At 39.2% G+C, this 22,815-nt stretch overlaps 1 protein-coding gene across 1 annotated transcript; it reads left to right on the plus strand.

Annotated features, from left to right (window-relative positions):
• On the plus strand, positions 1 to 22,599 carry GEN1 (GEN1 Holliday junction 5' flap endonuclease). The gene is made up of 13 exons (XM_070955615.1): positions 1 to 161; positions 689 to 875; positions 2,349 to 2,525; positions 3,424 to 3,534; positions 7,589 to 7,662; positions 7,827 to 7,918; positions 12,212 to 12,362; positions 12,454 to 12,490; positions 12,617 to 12,697; positions 13,958 to 14,088; positions 18,945 to 19,006; positions 20,711 to 20,857; positions 21,118 to 22,599. Exons 1-13 carry the CDS (start codon positions 1 to 3, stop codon positions 22,512 to 22,514), a joined length of 2,808 nt encoding a protein of 935 aa, XP_070811716.1. The 3' UTR covers positions 22,515 to 22,599.
• The last annotated feature ends 216 nt before the right edge of the window (positions 22,600 to 22,815 follow it).

The following is a 22,815-nucleotide window of genomic DNA, read 5'->3' on the forward strand; positions in this document are numbered from 1 at the left end:
ATGGGAGTAACTAGCCTGTGGCAGATCCTGGAACCTGTCAAGCAACATGCCCCTCTCTGCAGTCTTAAAGGAAAAACATTAGCTGTTGATTTAAGTCTCTGGGTGTGTGAAGCACAGGCAGTTAAGAAGATGGTGGGAGTAGTCACAAACCCACATCTTAGGTAGGTACAGTGCCTGGGATAATAAATTACTGATATATAATATATAAGATGCATTAACTTCTCTTGGGTGGTTTACAAAATATAAGATATAAGGCATAGTATAATCCGGGGAGTAATGAATTCATTTTACTGTAAAAGGCCCTAAACAAAATTTCGGAGTGCTCATGGAAAAAGATTCTGCATCTGCTAATGCTCAGTTAGTATGGACTTGGGCCTTCTCTGCAAATGCTGTTAGGATTTGCAATGTGGATTAAATAAGAGCCATGAAGTATCTCATACCATCTTCCAAGAATTTGTCAGGCACGTGTCATTGATACCTTTACCTTTGAAATTGTTTTTTCTAATTAAAAGAATGATTTTGAGGGAGATACAATGGGAGCCAAGAATACATGGATTTTCCTTATGTTGATAGGGAATATAAGGAAATGTCAATATTTTAGGCATGGGAATAAATCAATTGCTTGTTTGTTGAAATCTAAGATGAGAGATATAAGAGATGCTATTTAACTTCACTCTCTTTCCTGCAGGAACCTTTTCTGTCGTGTCTCTTCTTTAACACTAATGGGGATCCATCTGGTGTTTGTCACGGAAGGTGACCTCCCCAAACTGAAAAGCGGCACAGTGCAGAAGAGAATAGAAGCTCGCTTTGGGCCGTTGAGAAAGCCTGAGATCGCAAAAAAAGGGAGATCCCGTTTCAAATCTATTTTGAAAGAGGCAAGCTATCACAGTGGGTTATATTTACAGGATGCTGAGTACTAGCAGTATCGAATTCATACAAGTAGGAGGCATCCATATTTAATATGTTTTATTGAACCAATGCTAATTTTTGCAGACTTTGTATTGCTTGAGAGCAATTTGGTTGGATTTAATTGGACACGCGCTGCTCTCCTGCCCGTTTCATCATCAAGCCTGGTGGCTTATAGTTTCAGTAGGTTTTGAAACCTGAAGTTCTCTGCTTGTCCTTGTTTTGCTTTGGCTGCAATGCTGATTGTTGCTGATTTTGCTGATTTTATATTTAATATGTAAGCAGAATATTCAGATTACCTCAGAGGGACTTGGGGGAGTATATCTTCACATTTTAGATTTATTTATTTATCAAAGTTATACACCACCTTTTTACTGCATAAGGCACTCTATACCTTGTAAATGGAATACAGGTAGTTCTCAACTTACAACAGTTTGCTTAGTGACCGTTCGAAGTTACAGTGGCACTGAAAAAAGTGACTTATGGCCATTTCTCACACTTAAGATTATTGCAGCATCCCCATGGTCACGTGATTTACATTGGGATGCTTGCCAACTGACTCATTTATGACGGATGCAGTGTCCCGGGGACATTGCAACCTTCTGACAAGCAAAGTCAATGAGCAAGCTACATTCGCTTAACAACTAGGTTTAATTTAATAAGTGCAGGAATTCACTTAAGAAATGTGGCAAGAAAAATCATAAAATGGGGCAAAATTTATCAAATGTATCAAATTTATCACTTAGCAGCATAAATTTGGGGCTCAGTTGTCATAATTTCAGGGTTCCATGTAACACCCCCAACGAAAGAAAACTCAGAGGTTTGAGTTTCCTCAAAGTTCCATTTTATTAGAGATGTCATATTGGCACATCTGGGAAAACCCAAATCTGAAAGCTTCCAGGTTTTCTCCACCCAAAGGAAAATAGTCCCTGCCCAATACCCACATGTCCATCACATGGTCCAATCAAAGCACTGTCCCAACTGGAGATGCCTCCCAGTTCCAGCCCTCCAGGTGCAGGGCAAGATGCCCTTGACTCTCTGAGAAAGAAATGTTATTATGACTAATATCACCCTGGCTCCATACAATTCTCAGTTTCCCACAGTAGTAAATGTGGCAGGCCTGAAGGCCCAATGAAAAAGGTGACTTCCAGGCCTGACACATAAATTGAAGACTATCCATTTGTCTGAAGTGGTGTAGGATTTCCTGCCTGGGCAGGGAGTTGGACTAGAAGACCTCCAAGGTCCCTTCCAACTCCGTTATTCTATTCTATTCTACCCGTATAGCCTGTCCCAATTTTAATGCATTTTGCCACTGAAATTTGTACCAACGTGGTCTTGGCTACCTCAAACATTTTTAGAAAGGGAGGAGAAGAGCAGCCATGAGTTGTTCACCCCAATGGTATTTCTCATTGCTTCCTCCATTGGGATTTTTCCTGTTTCAGTGCCTTGAATTGCTGGAGTGTTTGGGAATCCCATGGATTCAAGCAGCTGGAGAAGCAGAGGCAATGTGTGCTTACCTGAATGCAAATGGCCATGTGGATGGGTGCATCACCAATGATGGAGATGTCTTCCTTTACGGCGCTCAAACAGTGTATCGAAATTTTACCATGAATATCAAGGTAATTTACTGGGCATTTTTTAATATATATGTGCTACTTTTTAAAAAAGTGTATTTTTCATTATTTTTTTTAAAGAATAAGCATTAAGTATTTTGAAAGAGAAAACAAATGAAAGAGAAGTAATAAGTAAGTGGGGTAAAAAAATACAAAGCAGAATGGAGAGAAGAAAGAAGGAAAAGAAAAAAGGAAAGGAAGATAAAATAAATAGGTATAAAGAAATGGCTTTCGGTCTTCTTAATAGCTGTTTCAAGTACATTTGTATTTTATTCACTATAAGATTACAGCATAATTTTTTTTCTTTCCATAGTCGACACATTCTAAGCAAACCCATGAATCACAAAATCATTTTTTTTTCTTTTTGCAGCAAAAACTCCATAAGGGGTTTTCCAGTCACTCATAAATGTAGTTATTGGCCTTTTTCTAATCAAATAAGTCTATCTTGCTACTTTGATTTTTTTTTAAAAAAAATTATCTGAATCTCTTGATAGTCTCTCTCACTCAAAAAAGTATTTTGACCTCACTCCCCATGCCACCACTGTTTACTCTTTGTGACTATAATATGACATACTCTTGGGAATATGTTTTCAGCTCAGTAGGACTGAATTTCGAATAGACATATTTGTATGTCTTTTCTGTGCCGTAGGGCAGAAGGATTGTGAAATGCTCATCTTGTTCATCCTAAATTGTTGGAATGGATCCCAAGAAAACTTTGATATTCACCTCCTCTTTACAGACACCATGATGTCTGCAAATCATGGTTTGAGAAGATACAGTTTTCCTTAGACCAAGTACCATATTTTCAAATATATTCAATAATTTTTGTGGTATTACTAGTAAACATACGAAAAATGATGAAGCATTAAGAGGGAGTGTCACTAACATACTCTATTCTGCACAGGATCCACATGTTGACTGCTACTTGATATCTGATATTGAAGAGAAACTAGGCTGCAGCCGAGAATCTCTGATCGGATTAGCAATTCTGCTTGGCTGTGATTATCTTCCTAAGGTAACTAAACAATCAGTTTAGAGAGATAGAGAGATAGATATAAAGACAGACAGACAGATAGATATAAAGAGATATCTCTAGATAGATAGATGATAGATAGATAGATAGATAGATAGATAGATAGATAGATAGATAGATACAGTAGATCAGTGGTTCTCAACCTGTGGGTCGGGACCCCTTTGGGGGTCGAACGACCCTTTCACAGGGTTCGCCTAAGACCATCGGAAAACACATATTTTCGATGGTTTTAGGAATAATTTTATGGTTGGGGGTCACCGCAAAATGAGGAACTGTATTAAAGGCTCATGGCATTAGGAAGGTTGAGAACCACTGCAGTAGATAGACAGGAAGGAAGGAAGAAAAGAAAGAAAGAAAGAAAGAAAGAAAGAAAGAAAGAAAGAAAGAAAGAAAGAAAGAAAGAAAGAAAGAAAGAAAGAAAGAAAGAAAGAAAGAAAGAAAAAGAAAGAAAGATTATAAAACTTGTTATTGGCATCATTATTTATTTAAAATATTTAGATAGTCACCTAACTTATACTCTCGGCAGTTCCCAACCAACAATAAAAACAATATCAATAAAACACATAATTAAAACATAAACACAAACCAAAAATCATGAAGGAGAAGAGGTTCTAGAATCATATTACTTCATTACATTAAACTGTTCCTTATACAGGTTTCCTGTACAATAGATTTATTTTCCATCCACCATGGGGTTTTTTTCATGCCAAAGGACACTTGCTTGAAAGTGATTCTGTACTTGGGGAGGGGGAATGACTGGATCTGAGACCTTCTCTCACCACAAACCAAGAAGCTCAGTTTCTTTGTGGAAGAAATTACATTTCGGTAAAGCTTCCTGCTGGATTCTGTCTGGGTTTTCTTCAGTGTGAAGGGATCTTTTAACCCTGATTGTCTCACTCTGCTTTTTCAGATGATAGGAGGAGTTGACAAAAACAGCCTTCCCAGTACAGGTAGTCCTTTAACTAACTGTTGAATTACCACAATTCATTTAGTGACTGTTCAAAGTGACTTATGACCATTTTTCACAATTAAGACCTTTGAAGCATCCCCATGATCATGTGATCAAAATTCAGATGCCTGGCAACTGGCTCATACCTATGACCATTGCTGTGTCCCAAGATCATGTGATCATGTGTTGACCTTCTGACCAGCTAAGTTCAATGGGGAAGCCAGATTCACTTAACAACTCGGTTACTAACTTGTCAACTGCAGTGATTCACTTAACAACTGTGGCAAGAAAGGTCATACAATGGGGTAAAACTCACCAGATATCTCACTTAACAATAGAAATTTTGGGCTCAATTGTGGTCATAAGTCAAGGACTACCCATATGTGTTTTTGTCAAGTTGACACAGTTGCTCCACTTACATTTTTTAGGGCTTACAGTAGCTGCCAGATGTTTAGTTCAAAATACCTTCGTCCTCCCTTTACCCTAGGGCATAGGCCAATTTGGTTTAGGACTGTTAGCAATCCCAGAAGAGTGCACCAGTTTAAAACTTTCAGCAACACACTCGTCCACGTAACAGGTTACATAAGAATATTTCTTGCTATAAACATTCTTTGCACATTCTTTTTTAAAAGGCATCTTTCCTTGACCCTGTCAAAGTGTAACTGATGGCACTGCTTGTGGCAATATATCATTCTTATATCGGTGTGCTTTTGTGGGACAGTATTTGCTTTCCCCTTGAATGTCTTGTGTTATTTTTGCCTGTTTGCCCTTTATTCTTTTAAGTTTCTCTAGAGCTAGGACTCATTGTCTTTCAAGCTGACCTGCTTTACAGAGCTTTTTTTTTTTGGTGAACATAAAATGAGAGCTAAGCCGTGTAAGCAAGAGGTGGCGCCGTTACAAGATTGTTGGACTGCAACTTCTTTTCTCCCACAGCATTAGTCATGCTGACTATAAAATATTATTTCAGCAGTATGTAAAGGAGAGCCACATGCTGCCTGCGTCTGAGCCATCTTGAGCTCATGGAAGGATATGTGTAACAAAAGTACGTTAAATAAATAGGGTACCACATGTTTGCAAAGCACTCTCCAATGGTACCAATATCCTTGCAATCAGTCTCAGCTGCAATTAATATTCTTTGACGTGAAATAACATAATTTCTTAGCTAGTCCATGTTTTATTTATTTGGTGATGGGATTTTCTTGTTCGTCGCTACATTTGCTTGCTACTGAATCTTCTAAGGACATCCAGTGTGTTATAACTGATGTGCACACTGTACAGACACTCCACTCCCCTTCCCAGCAGGCACGTAAGTTGCCTCATCCAGATGTGGGAGAAAATGCAAAGGGATTAACATAGGGTGTGCCACTTCTCCATTGACTATCCTTACAAGCTTCCCAGCAGCAAAGACTCTGTTGGGGGGAAAAGTGGCGAGGAACGTCAACAATCATCAGTTCTTTCTGGGTTCCCCATCGACTTGTGAGAAACAGTGAGGTAACACTGAAAATGAGGATTACATGGCCACACACACAAAAAAAAAAAACCACCACCCAAATTTCATTCCCTTGGGAGTACTGGGTCCTGTATGTTATACAGTAAGTTAGTGCATTTGTGGTATCTTTGTTGACAAAGTTTTGCCCTGTGATGCAAGCTTTCACTCAATTGACGATGACAAAATATCAAACAGACATGAGGCTTGTATATAGTGTTTAGTAGTATCTATATACTACTGCTTTCAAACGTTGCAACCGTATGGGAAAAAGCAGCCTGAGCTCCGGTCTGTTTCTAACAAATGATAGTTGCACAACTGCTGGCCAAATGTGGCAGTGTGGGAAGCTGGGACCTAGTGTGTCAGCTTTTAGCATGAGTTAATTCACGGGCTCCCTTTTACAAAAACGAAATGAAAGAAAACTCCCTGTGCCCTCCCCTCCTTTCTCACACAAAATTCTCATGAAGAATTCTTCCAGGATTTTTTGTCCCTCTGTCTTCCCAAACATAATATGGTTGCTTTTTTTGTTTTCCCTTCTACTGCTTAAAATCACAAATGGTCCTTTCATTTAAGATCAAAGAAAGGCTTTGTATAACACTCTGATTATAGTTTGGGGAGATAGCAGATCACCGATAGCAGATAGCGGATCACCATTTTCCTCTGAATTTAGCGCTTTTACTTTCTGATGCATACAACTGATCTTTGTCTATACAACCTGACCATTCTAGTTCCAGCTTTACTTCTACTCGTCTGATCTGCTGAAGTGGTTTGTGTCTGTTTTTATGTCATTTTGAGTCACACTTGTGGATTTCAAAATTTCAGAAAATTTTACTTACTGAACACATTTGTATAGTCCATGTGTAAAAGATACTTGACCTGTAATCCAACTTTTTAAAAAATCAGTTATCCTGTTAAGAGGTGGACATTTTCTCAGTACGATACAGCTAAGAATAATGTAGCTTAAATAATTTGCAATTTATTTATTGATTTGACTTGTATATGGCCACCCGTTCATGAACTGATATTTCACTGTAATTACAGTTAGTGCTCGATCTACGCCCACAACTGAGCCCAACATTTCTGTTGCTAAGTGAAACATTGGCCAAGTGCATTTTGCCCCATTTTATGAAAGATCATATTTTATGACTTTTCTTGCCGCAGTTGTTGAGTGAATCACTTCAGTTGTTAAGCTAGTATCATGGTTGTTAAGTGAACCTGGCTTCCCCATTGACTTTGCTTGTAAGAAGGTCGTAAAAGGTGATCACATGACACCAGGACACTGCAACAGTTGTAAATATGAGTCATTGGCCAAGCATTCAAATTTTGATCCCATGATCATGGGAATGCTGCTACGGTTGTAAGTGGGGAAAATGGTCATAAGTCAGTTTTTTCACTGCCATTGTAACTTTGAACGGTCACTAAATGAATTGTTGTAAGTCGGGACTACCTGTACTGCAAAAAAACTACATGTCTTAATGTTTGCCCAATTATTTATGATTTCATAGTTTGAATGAAAGTCATGTAATTTAGAAACAATAGTGTATACTTCAGTACATTTATCTAAACTGTATCAAAATACTTTCTTCTCTTGGTTCTCAAAGGGAGTTCCTGGAGTAGGAAAAGAACAGGCTTTAAAGTTGATCAAAACTTTGAAAGGACAGAGCTTACTGCAAAGGTATGTTATTTTTAAATTGTGTTCCGTATTTTCTCCGTTTTCTTTTAGGGAGCAAATTCCTCACACGATTCAGATTCGTAATGTGTGCACGTATATACGTTGCATGCAGAGTTGGGATTATTTCTCAGCGCTATACATTCATCACCATTTCAATATTGTTTTAGATTTGAGTCCTGGAAAGACCATTTCCAATTGGGTGAAGTCCCAGTATCGACAGCTAAAAAACCGCTTCATTGTTCTGTGTGCCATCATCCAGGTGAGTCAGCTCCTAGCTTCAGAAAACATTCCGTGGAAATGTGACCAATGTCAGGGTTCCAAGTAACACCCCCAACGAAAGAAGACTCCGAGGCTTGAACTTCCTCAAAGTTCCATTTTATTAGAGATGTCATATTGGCACATCTGGGAAAAGCCGAATTTTCCCCACCCAAAGGAAAGTCCAAGTCCTTGCCCAACACCCACATGTCCATCACATGGTCCAATCAAAACACCGTCCCAACTGGAGATGCCTCCCAGTTCCAGCCCTCCAGGTGCAGGTCAAGTTGTCCTTGACTCTCTGAGAAAGGAATGTTATTATGACTATACAGTATATCACCCATGCTCCATACAATCCCCCCTCCCAATTTCCCACAGTAGTAAATGTGGCAGGCCTGAAGGCCCAATGCAAAAGATGGCTTCCAGGCCTGGCAACCAGACACTGGGGATGTATTATCATATGTGGTGGACATGTGTAAAAGCAAAGACATATTGGACAAAAATACATAGATGGTTAGAAAAAATGTTAAAGCAACATATAGATTATAAACTTGAAATATTTTTCTTAGGCATAATACCGGAAAAGTATGATAAAGGGAACCTACAGTTGCAAGAAAAAGTATGTGAACCCCTTGGGATTACGTGGAGTTTTGCATGAATTGGTCATAAAATGTGCTCTGAACTTCATCTAAGTCACAACAATAGAAAAACACAGTCTGCTTAAAATAATACTACACAAACATTAGATGTTGCCATGGTTTAATTGAACATAACATGTAAACATTCACAGTGCAGGGAGGAAAAAGTATGTGAACCTTTGGACTTAATAACTGGTTGACCCTCCTTTGGCATCAATAACCTCAAACGTTTCCTGTAGTTGCAGATCAGACTTGCACAACAATCTGGAGTAATTTTGGACCATTCCTCTTCACAAAACTGTTTCAGTGTGGCAATATTGTTGGGATGTCTGGTGTGAATCGCTCTCTTAAGGTCATGCCACAGCATTTCAATTGGGTTGAGGTCAGGACTCTGACTGGGCCACTCCAGAAGGCGTATTCTGTGCTGTTGAAGCCACTTTTTTGTTGAATTACTTGTATGCTTTGGGTCATTGTCCTGTTGCATCACCCATCCTCTGCGGAGCTTCAGTTGGCGGACAGATGGTCGTACGTTTTCCTGCAAAATGTCTTGATAAACTCTGGAAATCATTTTCTCATCAATGACAACAATCCGTCCAGGCCCTGAGGCAGCAAAGCAGCCCCAAACCATGATGCTCCCTCCGCCATGTTTTACAGTAGGGATGAGGTTTTGATGTTGGTGTGCTGTGCCTTTTTTTCTCCACACATAGTGTTGTGTGTTCTTCTCAACTCAATTTTGGTTTCATCTGTCCACAGTATATTTTGCCAGTAGTGCTGTGGAACATCCAGGTGCTCTTTTGCAAACTTCAAACATGCTGCAATATTTTTTTTGGACAGCAATGGCTTCCTCCGTGGTGTCCTCCCATGTACTCCATTCTTGTTTAATGTTTTCCTTATTGTAGATGTGTCAACAAAAACGTTAGCATGTGCCAGAGATTTCTGTAGGTCTTTAGCTGACACTCTAGGATTCTTCTTTACCTCATGAAGCATTCTGTGCTGTGCTCTTGCAGTCATTTTTACAGGACGACCACACCTAGGGAGAGTAGCAACAGTGCTAAACTTTCTCCATTTGTAGACAGTCTGTCTTACCGTGGACACATGAACATCAAGGCTTTTGGAGATACTTTTGTAACCCTTTCCAGCTTCATGCAAGTCAACAATTCTTGATCATAGGTCTTCTGAGAGCTCTTTTCTGCGAGGCATGGTTCACATCAGACAGTGCTTCTTGAAACCAGTAAACCCAAAACAGGTGTGTGTTTTTAAAGAGCAAGACAGCTGTCAGCAACACATCCAATATCATCACACTGATTGGAGTCAAGGTTGGCTCACTCCTGGCTCCAATTAGCTCTTGGAGAAGTCATTAGGCTAGGGGCTCACATACTTTTTCCTCCCTGCACTGTGAATGTTTACATGTTATGTTCAATTAAACCATGGCAACATCTGTTTGTGTAGTATTATTTTAAGCAGACTGTGTTTTTCTATTGTTGTGACTTAGATGCAGTTCAGAGCACATTTTATGACCAATTCATGCAAAACTCCACGTAATCCCAAAGGGTTCACATACTTTTCCTTGCAACTGTATACTTAATATTACATGTTTTGACAGCAACAAGAATTGTATTTGCACGGTACTGGAAAAATGAGGAAACACCTACAGAGGAAGATGTAATTAAAACAATTTTACACTGCAGAAATGGACAGATTGACACTAAAAATAAAAGGAAAAGAAGATACAAAGTATTTTTGAACGTGGGACTTGTTTTACAAATGGTTGGATAATAGAGGTAGAAATTAGGAGTGGGAACAGTATTACTACGCATAAATAAAATGATCCAGACAATACGTTGTTCATTAAGCACTTATGTATGTAATGTGAAAATATATAAATAAACCATTAAAAAAAAGAAAAGAAAATAGATTCCGTATATTGAAGTCTCCCTTTGAATTGGGTACCCTGGTGTGTAAAGACTGATAGGTTATCATGATGATGAGCTGTGATCACCATCTTCTGCCTGCTGTCTGTCTTCTCATCGTTCCTATCACCCACCTTCTCCCACTTACGGCTGTATGACTGTAATCTTGTTGCTGGTATCCTTAAGATTTATATTGACTGCTTCCCTATGACTGTCATTAAGTGTTGTACCTTATGATTCTTGACAAATATATCTTTTCTTTTATGTACTCAGAGCGTATGCACCAAGACAAATTCCTTGTGTGTCCAATCATACTTGGCCAATAAAGAATTCTATTCTATTCTATTCTATTCTATTCTATTCTATTCTATTCTATTCTATTCTATTCTATTCTATTCTATTCTGAAAAGAAAAAAAATTACAGCCCCTGGTCAAAGCAGTGTGGTAGAATTGATTTGGACTTTACATACTGTCAGATGCTGCAGCAAACAGTTGGGCTCCTGCATAATCAACAATAAGCTATAGTTTTATGCCTGTCGCCATACAGTAGAATTGTGAATTAACAAGACTTGTTATGCTAAAATGGTATGGAACTACAAAAGTAAACTACAAAAGTAAACTAACAAAAGGTTACCTTTGGATAAGTGAATTCTTTCCTCCTCTCATTTGACTCTCAAACTCTAGTTTGCAGAGCAAGCACAAACCCGTTCCAGGTAAAAGAATAAACTTCTATTTCCCTCAGACTAGAAAACGAAATAATATATTATCCAGATGCATGGAAAAAGCTGTGTGCAGAGGCTTCAAATAGTACAAAACTGTAGGTTAAATTATGTTACAAAATGTTTCCTGAGTTGATAACATTCAGATACAGTACTTTGGCAGAAAAATTTAAAGCTTCTTTTTAACTTTGTATCTGAATTATTAGTTAGATTTTCACACCAATTTGAGCCATTATCTGCTTAATCGTAATTTGTTGAATCTCACGTATGAAATAATAACTCATTGCTAAATCATATATTTGAATGAAGCAGATGTTTATTTATTTGAATATTCTCATAAGTATGGTAACACTCTTACTTCAGAAAGCAAAGAAACAATGGCCAATACAATCCTTTTATTTTAAATATACTTATTAACATAATTATTATATTTAGTCATATAGTCCATACGCTACATCAGAAAGATGACTATTCATTAGCAACTGTTTCAACTGGTCTGGAGGAATAAATGGCCTAGCATGATTTACAAGCTACAGTGGCTACATTTAACAGCATCTAGGCCCAAACCAAGCAAGCCATTATATGAACCCACTTGAGCATTAAATTGAAAAGTTTTGGCTTAACTGGTAACATTTTGCTCTCATAAACAGTGTATTATAATGTAGTGGTAGAGTTATTAGACTAAGAGTAGGTGATCAATGTCTAAGCTACCCTCAGCCAGGGAAAGTCACTGAGTGTCTTTGGGCCAGTTACTTTTCCTCAACCTCACCTACCTCATAGAAGAGTTATTGTAAGGGGGAAAGGAGGAGGAAGCACTATGTATCCCACCCATCCTAAATCAAACTGGATTATAGGTCAAATAAATAAATGTGTCATCATTTCTTTTGCTTGCACAAGGAAAGGTGCACTTCATTTCTGTCATTATACATACATTATATACATTATAAATATATCACACACACAAAAATGGGACAGATTTGTCTTTTAAGAAAAAGATTTGTCCTGTAATCCTCTTTCCTTTTTCTTGTAGGTTCTTTTAAAGATCATGAGGACATGGGATGTCATATCTGTGGTAGTGTGGGATATTGTGAGCCCCAGGATACTAACTACTGCTGCCCCTGTGACTGGCATTCTTCTGTGTCAGAGCAGCAATGGAGCTTAGTGGACGAAAGTATTAAAAAGTAGGTGTGCTTTCATATAATTTGCTCTGAATTGCTTCAGGAAGACCTCTATCATATTCATAGATCTGAGATGTGTATATTTTATTTACAGAAAAGCCAAGGCATGTGAAGGTTTTCCCTTTCCTGAGGTAATTTTACAAGTCATGCATGCATGCATAAATCACTTAACCTATAACTATCTCCCTCAAGTGTCTCATTCTATAAATAAGATAAATAATAAATGCCTTAATTTTTTTTCCTTTTTCTCTGCTAAGGTTATCCACGAATATCTCATCAGCAAAGACAAGCCAGTGAAATTAAACGGGTGCCAAAGGCCAAATTTATTATCTTTTCAAGTATGTATTAAGACGCTATACCTTACATGCTAAAATGTTCTCAATATTGAATACAGTTTAGTCCATTAAGACCATCCTTCTCTTGGTAAAGGAAACCAAATTAAAACATCCCCAAGAGATGGCTGTACAGCCTCTGCTTTAAGACATGCAATGAAGGGGAGCTGATCCCTTTCTGGGAAATTGCTTTCAGTGTAAAACTGCATGCTGTTCTACCACATAAACAAGCAGGGATGTAACTGCTATGGTTTGTGCTGATGGAATTATACTGAGGTATGTCAATATCCTCAGTTTCAGGTTTCTAACCAGATACAACATTTGTAGGTCATATTCCAAGATAAGTGGGTTGGAGCAGGTGTCCCAAAACTCAGTGTGATTTCTTTGACCAGAGGACTACTTCCTTAATGTCAACAGTTGAAAGACTGTTTTTGTTCTGTGCCTCTCCTCCTGATTTTCATTTTCAAACAAGATGGCCTTCATACTGCATAGTGTTTTCAGGAGCAAATATTGAAAATTAGAAGGAATTATTTAGGCCCTCAACCTGCTGATCAGGGCAGGAGTCTAAATGAAAGCACCTTGACAGATGTCTGTTTAACTGTGCTTTAAAACAACAAGTGAGGTAATTAGTTCTATAATTATGTATTCCTTTATTTAAATACTTTATATGGCTGCTCTTATAATCATTAAATAGATGTAGGTCAAAATGAATGGAGTTGGGGATGAAAGGCAAGGAAGTTTAGCTATGGAAGGAGAAAAACAAACTTTGGACAAGCAAAATAACATGGGAGAGAATCAGTTTCAAGGTATCTCTGAGGGCTCTGAAGCCCACCAGTTTTCAGCCTAACCTGAATAGAATGAAGGTTAGAGAAGAGAAAGTTTTCAGCCAGCCTGAAATTTCTCTGGTAAAAATAACAGCTTTCCCCCAATTCAGATTTCCTGACACTGGGCTGCTATTATTCCTATCTGTACTGACTGTTGTGACCAATTCAGAGGACCTGTGTTTGGGAATACGCTTCAGTTGATTTTGCAGTCTGGTTGTCCTCAGCCCGCTCTCTTGGTTTCCCCCTGCTTTATATTTCTACGTCTACTTGGCTTGGAAATTACTTTAAGGTGGCTGTTCTGTCCTTGTGACATTTTTTTAAAGTTCGTGACATTTCAAACTAAATGCGTCAAGTCTTCAGGGAGAATCAGTGCCGCTGCTGTTCAGTAGATATATTTTCCATCTTGTGCTGCATTTGTGATTTCCCAACATGTTTCAAATAGAGGTTTGCTGTCAAGAAAATGAACTGGACCGAGCAGTACGCCTGTGAGAAATTGTGTAGCCTTCTGACTTACTATGATCTGAACAGAAAGAAGTCTGGCCATACTGATCCAAAGCAGCTGCAAGCCCTGCGGTAACTCAATTTATAATTTAATTAGAATTCACCCTTTGCTTTGCTTTATATCTGTCACTGGAACTGGAAAATATTTTTGTTCTGTGCCTCTCTCCTGATTCTGCATTTTTCATTTTCGAACAAGATGGCCTCCATACTGCATAGTGTTTTCAGGAGCAAATATTGAAAATTAGAAGGAATTATTTAGGCCATCAACCTGCTGATCAGAGCAGGAGTCCAAATGAAAGCACCTTGACAGATGTCTGTTTAACTGTGCTTTAAAACAGCAAGTGAGGTAATTAGTTCTATAATTAGTTCCTAAAACCATCTCTCCCTTTGTTGTTGGTTGTTGCCTTAGTCCAGGAATGCCACCTGTGGAGTTAACATGCTGTTGATATAGCTAAGACTCCCTGGTGTGTCTGTTGAAATACATTACATAGATTCAAGAAAAAAATATTCCACAATTCAAAACAGCATTTGAAACTGCTGAGGGTTACAGTTCAAAGATTAGAAATTCTACAGTATCGGCATGAGTTTTTGGATTCTGGCCCATTTTCCAAAATACTGCTAAAGAAAGCAAGGTAAAGGCTGCTGTCCACAGTAATCCCAACAGTGAGATACATTGAGCAGGAAAGTACATCTAAGGGGACCTCAAAGAAGAAGCCCTTCATCTAGCACTAGCAATAGCACTTAGACTTATATACTGCTTCATAGTGCTTTACAGTACTCTCTGAGCAGTTTACAAATGTCAGCATATTTCCCCCAACAATCTGGGTCCTCATTTTACCAACCTCGGAAGGAAGGAAGGCCAAGTCATCCTTGAGCCAGTGAGAATCAAACTGCTGGCAGTCGGCAGAATCAGCCTGCAATACTGGATTCTAATCACTGCGCCACCACGGCTCTATCTATGTAAGGAAACACAGAGCACAACTCATATCCTGCTTGGCCATGTGAACTAACATAAATAATCATCCTGAATATGTGGGTTGTGGCTATCATCCATTGCCTTATGGAACACTGATCTGAGGTACTCTTAAAGTGACATTTACAGAACGTGGAAAGAAGTGCAAGTTAATGGTAGTCAGGTTTTAAGTTATCAACACTGAATAATGCAAAGATAATAATTGCATTGTCTCCGTGTTTCTAGGGGCATCCTACGCAAACCAAGCATATGTGAACCTTTTCTCTATGATGCTCTCTCACGCTTGTTGACACACATTGCTACAACTGTATAGTCCTCATGATTATGAGAGAGCTATAGCTGACTATATATATGTGTGTGTGTGTACATATATATATATATATATATACACATATACACACACACACACACACACACACACACACACACACACACACACATATATATATATATATATATATATATATATATATATATATATATATATATATGTGATATTTTTGCAATCAGGGTTTTTTCCTATGTTGAAAGATGTTAAATGGCCATGGTGGGATGAAATCTCTATTCATCACTTTCAGGCCTGTCAGACATTTTATGTTGTTTCTTCTGAGACTTATGGGAGACTGGGATAGCACTATTTCGGCCTTCTTGGGCCTCTTCAGCCAGACACACCCATATCTTATGACTCCTCCCTGTAGAGGTCAAATATTTATTTCTTTTAATTCATAGGTATAAATGTGTGATATTTTTGCAATCAGGGTTTTTTCCTATCTTGAAAGATGTTAAATGGCCATGGTGGGATGAAATCTCTATTCATCACTTTCAGGCCTGTCAGACATTTTATGTTGTTTCTTCTGAGACTTATGGGTGTGTCTGGCTGAAGAGGCCCAAGAAGGCCGAAATAGTGCTATCCCAGTCTCCCATAAGTCTCAGAAGTCGCTCCCAAAAGCATCCCCACTGAAACCATTATATGCGGAGTTGAAACCAGCCTGACCAAAATCAACCCTGACGATGCAAACAGAATCAGACTCGAAATCACCAACATCCTCTGCACCAGCAAGCCACCCAAAAGTAACTTACCCAAAGAGGAACAGACAGCACTACTTAACCTGAAAGAAGACACCAGCATAATAATCCTACCAGCAGACAAGGGCAATGCCACGGTGGTTATGAACACATCTGACTACCAAACCAAATTAACCAACCTACTCCAAGACTCCATATACAAACCCCTAAACACAGACCCCACCACCTACCTGGAAAAAACCACCAGATCCAAAATAAAAGCCTCCCCCATCAGCGAAGAGATTCAGCAAAGAATCATTCCCAGAGAAAAATCATCCAGATGCCCTAAGCTGTATGGTCTCCCCAAGATACACAAAGAAAGAACCCCACTTAGACCCATAGTCAGCTCCATAGGCTCACCTCTACAAAACCTAGCCAAATTTCTCGCCAAACAACTACAGCCCTATGCAGAATCCATCACCTCATACGTAAAAAACTCATTCCAGTTCATAGACATCATAAAGCAACAAAACTTACAGCCCAGTGACCCACTCGTGAGCTTTGATGTCATATCCCTCTTCACCCAAGTACCAATCAAAGAAGCCTTGACAGTTATCCAAAACAAATATAACCCCCCCAAGCACATCTTAGATCTGACCAACCACTGCCTATCCAACACATACTTCATCTATAATGGACAGAAATACAAACAAATAGAAGGAGCACCCATGGGATCACCCCTCTCACCTGTCATTGCTAACCTCTATATGGAATACTTTGAAACCCAAGCTCTAGAAAAATCTGATCACAAACCCAAACTCTGGCTCAGATATGTAGATGACACCTTCATAATCTGGCCACATGGGAAAGAAAAACTGGACAACTTCCTCACACACCTCAACAGCCTACACCCCAAAATACAGTTCACCATGGAAACAGAAGCGAACAACCAACTTCCCTTCCTGGATGTCTTAGTCTACAGAAAATCCAATGGCTCCCTAGGACACACTATCTACCAGAAGAAAACACACACAAACCACTATCTGCACGCACTCTCACACCACCACCCTGCCCAGATCAACTCTGTAGCCAAGACACTCATTTCCAGAACAAAACGCTTAGCTGACGAACAACACCTAAAAACCGAACTACACACTCTCACTAACGTACTAACATCCAATGGATTCCAAAGAAATAAGATCAGCAACCTAATCCAAAAAGAAACCCCCACTAAAATCCAAGACAGAGAACAAGAAAACGGCAAAGCCCTCCTCCCATACATAAAAGGCACCACAGACAGAATAAGCAAAATCCTCCACAAACATAACATCAAGACAGCATTCTGCACAAACCGAAAAATATCCACCATCCTAAGGAACCCCAAAGACAAAATTGAGTTAGAAAATCAAGGAGTATATGAAATCCCATGCACCGCCTGCCCCACCACATACATCGGACAAACCAACAGACGAATAAGTGCACGCATAGAAGAACACAAGAACTCAGTCAGAAAAGAGGAACCAACTTCTTCCCTGGTCCAACACCTTAAAGCCACAGGACATGATATTGATTTTAAAAAGACCAGAACTATCGCCAAAACTGAACACTTTAACAACAGAATAATCAGAGAAGCCATCGAGATAGAAAAACGCCCACACAGCATGAACAAACGAGATGATACCTCCCGCCTACCAGCCATTTGGAAACCCGCCCTTATTGACAAACGAGTCCCTAACACGACGAATGACACCAGACCCACACTCACGAGAGCCACACAGGATGTCACCACCACACATCCACGCAGAAAGCAGACTCAAACCCACACTGATAATGAGCCACGACCAAGGACCAGAAGCCAGACCGCAGCTGCATCATTAGCCACTTTAAACCCCTCCAATCCATACATGAAGCAGACTGACACCCACCATGAAGAGCTCGCACGGCCACAAACACGAAGCCAAACAACAACAACGCAGCTCACCAGCTCAAATCCCCCTGCAACTCAGACTAAGCTGAGCACAACCAAGCCCCCACCCAAACAGAACACACCCCCAGCCAATCAGAGCACAACCAACCCCCCATCCAATCAGACCATAGCCAAGCCCCTAACCAATCAGAACACACCTCCACCCAATCAGAACACAGTCAAGTTCCCACCCAATCAGCTCACACCCCCACTAGCAGTTAAAAGGAAGAGACAGCTGCGATCTCACATTGCTCCTGGAAGCACGAAGCCGAGAACAGCAGCCTGAAGATGACGAATGAGACTTCGTCAAAACGTCGCCAAGACACTTCCAATTTTACGTGGGAGAAGACCCGAATAACCAAAGACCTACACACACACACACACACACACACACACATATATATATATATATATATATCAGTGGCTAAGACCCTGAGCTTGTCGATCGAAAGTTCAGCAGTTCAATGGTTCAAATCCCTAGTGCCGCATAATGGGTGAGCTCCTGTTACTTGTCCCAGCTTCTGTCAACCTAGCAGTTCGAAAACACGTAAAAAATGCAAGTAGAAAAATAGGGACCACCTTTGGTGGGAAGGTAACAGGGTTCCATGTGCCTTTGCCGCTTAGTCATGCCGGCCACATGACCATGGAGATGTCTTCAGACAGCGCTGGCTCTTCGGCTTTGAAACGGAGATGAGCACTGCCCCCTAGAGTTGGGAACAACTAGCACATATGTGCGAGGGGAACCTTTACCTTTTTTTTATAGCTGACTAGGATTGATTAGGAGACAAGAGAGAAATGGTACATGTTTTCCTCACACAATTGTATGGTACTCCAACTCATGGGAATAGCTACAAAATGGTAAAGAACCATGGAAGCAGCCCTTATCTGCAGGATGGTCAAACATGGTGGCTTCTTAAATGCTTGATTTCATTTTTACACACTGTCTTTAAAATATTAGAACATTCTTAACTTTTGTTTCTACAGGATAATCAAGACACGGATTAGAAATGGAATTCCCTGTTTTGAAATTGCATGGCAAAAGCCAGGTTAGTACTCATCACTGGGTATACTGGAAGGGTACTTTCCAGTACAATTTAACACTGGAGTACGAAATCTCTTAAGAGGTGGGTGTGTTGAGAAATAGAAATATAATACTTCTTCATGTATAGTACAGGTAGTCCTCGACTTACATAGTTTGTTTAGTGACCATTCAAAGTTACAACAGCACTGAAAAATGTGATTTATGGCCATTTTCACACTTACAACTGTTGGAGCATCCCCATGGTCAAGTAATTAAAATTTGGTCGCTTGGCAACTGGTACATATTTATGATTGCAGAGTCATGTGATCCTCTTTTGCAACCTACTGACAAGCAAAGTCATTGGGGAAGCCAGATTCACTTAATCATCACGTTACTAATTTAACAACTGCAATGATTTACTTAACAGCTGTAGCGAGAAAGGTCGTAAAACGAGGCAAAACTCACTTAGCAAATGTTTCACTTAGCAATATAAATTCAGCTGTGGTGGTAGGTCAAGGGCTACTTGTATAGCCTATGCACAAACATATCTTCTCGTTTCAGATTATTTTGCATGTGTCATTATGGATATTAGTTTAAATAGTTACAATCTTTTGTGACAAATTTACAGTGAAAGACAAATTTATCAGTTAGCATTCAGTATGATATTGAAATCTCTCACTATCTGAAGCTTAGGGAGAAGATTTTTCTTCACAACAGCTTTTGAAGATGGATTGGGCTGAGAGAGAATGACTGGCCCAAAGTCACCAATAAAGGGTTTCAGTTTTTGTCCTTTCAACATCAGTCCAACTAAAGCCAATTTGTAGATTTCTGCTAGAAAGCAGGAATCTGTGAGTTCAAGTCCTGCCTTAGCCATGAAAGCCAGCTATGTAACTTTGGCCAGTCACTCACTCTCAGCACAACTCACCTCACAGGGCTTTTATTGTGGAGTAAACAGGAGGAGGAAAATGTGTTTTTTATGCTTGAGTTCTTTGTAAAAAATAATAAAGGTGGGATACAAAGAAACAAATATGAGAGCTGTTTAACAATGTGTAGATATTAAATTAAATGAAACTATTATAGAAATAAAAACACAATACTGACAAAATTGGATTTGGGAGTCTTTGTTCTCCATAAAACGTCTGCTTTGAAATTAAATTCACATAGGCATTCTGGCTTTGCCCCTTTCTTGGTACAGGTTTCTGTAGCCAAGTAACCCCAGGTTCACTTTCTTTAGATAGAACTGCGAAATTTTTCCTTCTAAAATTTTTGAGACCATCTGCCAGCTGACAATGAATGACCGATCTGACTTTTTATATGAAAATATCATATGCAGAATGGAAAAGGACAGCACTTAAAATGAGAATTTATTTTTCTCGGTCTCCCGGGCATACATTACGTGCCCTGTACATTGTACAGTTACAAGGTAATTTCTCATAAGGCAAAATCAGTCTTCCATCATGCTGTAGCAAATATGACTGTGAAGAATTCTTCAAAACACAGGGACAGATATTTGTGGATTGCATGTAAATTAAGGAGAGTCTCCAGTAAGGGTTAGACATGGGAGCCTCAGTTCATAACCAGTTCTGCAGGATACAGATTCCAGTCCCAAAGAAACAGTTATTTTATATGTTCTTTTTTCTAAAGGATTGAGTATGAAAATGGTAATTAAGGGAATCATCTGTAGTTATCTAGTAATGTATGTTTCTCTGCCTCTGCTTCATTTTTCCAGATCATTACTCTGCTGCAACTGAGGCTCAGCCTGCAGATCCTTTTCTAATAACAATAGAAGAGTCAATGCTATTTGAGGCTGCTTATCCTGAAGTGGTTGCTTTGTATCAAATGGAGAAGTTGAAAATTGGCAAAGAAAAAAAGAAAAGTAAGCTGAAAACACTGCATGTTTTGTTTTATTATGTTTTATATTTTAAATATTCACTAGATGCTTGTCAAATTGCCAGTTGTTCTATAGAATTTTCTGTACCCTAGTTAGATTTTAATGAAGCCATTTAGCTTACCCACTTCTCCCACAATTGTCTGATTACAAAATCAAAAACACAGTGCTTTTCTAACTTCATTTCTCATTTTGAAAAATAGTTTTTAACAAGACGTTCTTAACATTTGTTGTTGTTGTTGCCTTAGGTAAGAAGAAAAGTAAAGCGAAAGAATGCTTAGCAGGGGACAGCAAAGTAGAAGATACTTTTTCTGACCTGAACTTGCAACCTGCACGTGAAGACATTCTCACCCAAGTTTCAAAATCTGATTTGAGGCCTGTTTTTGATCTGCAAAAATCTCCAAAAAAGAGCTGTGAATCTCTCAGTTTTTCAGACTCTGCAGATTTTTCTACTTTGTTAGGAAAGCCAAGCAACTTCTTCTTGGCTTCACAGAATCCAGAAAATGAACATAAACCTTCTAATTCTTTAATCTCACAAACAAAATTATTTGTTAAGGAGCCTATGGCTTATTCTGCAAATACTGATCTGCAGCTGAGCGGCATTGACTGGGAAGGAACATCCTTCAGCATTTCTCCAAGAAATGTTAATCTTCCTTGGTATTCAGAATCTGAGTTTAGCCTAGGCAATAATTCTTTAAAGCAGTGCTCTCCACCACACAGTAAAGCAGCCAATATCCTCACGCAGCATTCAAATTCTGCACAACACAATCCCAATCTGATCACTGCTGTAGATTACTCTGTTTCAAACACAGGCTTTCCTAAAGAGAAGAATGATTTGTCTTTAAAAGATCGAGCTGCTATGGAAAGTTTGGAAGCTTTCCCCAAAGCTAAAAGTGTGCCTTTGTTAAATGCTGCACAATTGCAAGAACAAATAAAGAAAACTTCTAACCCTGGAGGGGAATTTTCATCTCCTCTTGACAGCATTCAGGAAATTGAAAATGTGATGTTACTAGAAAAACATCTGCGGGGGCTAAGCTTAGAGAGCTATAGAGAAGATCTCCAAAGTTATAAGGACCCACCAACTGCAGCATATAAAGTCAAGGACTCAGGAAGTTCTTTGAGGCAGTGCACTGAAATTCTAAAAGTGAGTCGCTTAGAAAACAAACAGCAAATTTTGCCCTCTAGATCAAATAAAGTGCTAGATAACTGTCAGATCGGGGAAAAATCTGTGCCAAGAATCATGGAAAGATCCTTTAAGAAGAGTGTGTGCCAAAATGGTTATCATGCCGAGGATAGTGATAGTGAAAATGTGGAGGGCAGTTGGAAGGGTCATAGGATCCCAAAACAGCAAAGAAAAAGTCATATGGTTCAGCTGAAGGACAAGTGCAATGGCAAAAGGGACAACAAGAAATTGGCATTTGAGATTCAGCCAGAACCAAAAGGGAAAGTTGAGCACGCTTTTAAAGTACTCAACACTAATTTGTCCACAGAAGAATGTCTGCTTCTACCTCTCTCCAAGTCTCCAAGTATCTCCAAATGTGGATTCGATCCTTGTCTTCAGGAGACCAGAAGTAATCTGAATATGTGGCTTGAGAGTCCGTTGCCTCTGTCTGAAAGGCTGAAGCACAGATTGAAGAGCAGTTGAGCATTTCCTGTTCCCTTCTCTCTGATGTCTTCATCTGGAAACATCTCAAAAGTCTTGATAGGTTTTAAATATCCTCTAAATTTAATACGTCCCATAACTGTGAGTGATAGAAGATTGAAAGAAGTATCTGAAGTGAAATGACTGGTAAATTAAATTCTTCAAGCAACTTTTCTGTAGTGACTTGCTCTAATTTTGACTAACAGACCTGCTGTGAGTTGAGCTGAAGTTTTCCTAAATAATTTGCTTGAGTGGTTGCATCAATCATACCACAATAGCATGAACTCAAGAATAAATACATAAT

Source organism: Pituophis catenifer, unplaced genomic scaffold (genome assembly GCF_029215685.1).
Source record: "Pituophis catenifer annectens isolate HBS135680 unplaced genomic scaffold, rPitCat1.0.hap2 SCAF_1, whole genome shotgun sequence".
In the NCBI taxonomy this organism is placed as follows: domain Eukaryota; kingdom Metazoa; phylum Chordata; class Lepidosauria; order Squamata; family Colubridae; genus Pituophis; species Pituophis catenifer.

Coding starts and splice junctions, on each gene's coding strand:
- GEN1 (XM_070955615.1), top strand. CDS start 1: ATGGGAGTAACTAGCCTGTGGCAGATCCTGGAACCTGTCAAGCAACAT. Junction 162..688: donor GTCACAAACCCACATCTTAG/GTAGGTACAGTG, acceptor TCTTTCCTGCAG/GAACCTTTTCTGTCGTGTCT. Junction 3,535..7,588: donor GCTGTGATTATCTTCCTAAG/GTAACTAAACAA, acceptor TGGTTCTCAAAG/GGAGTTCCTGGAGTAGGAAA.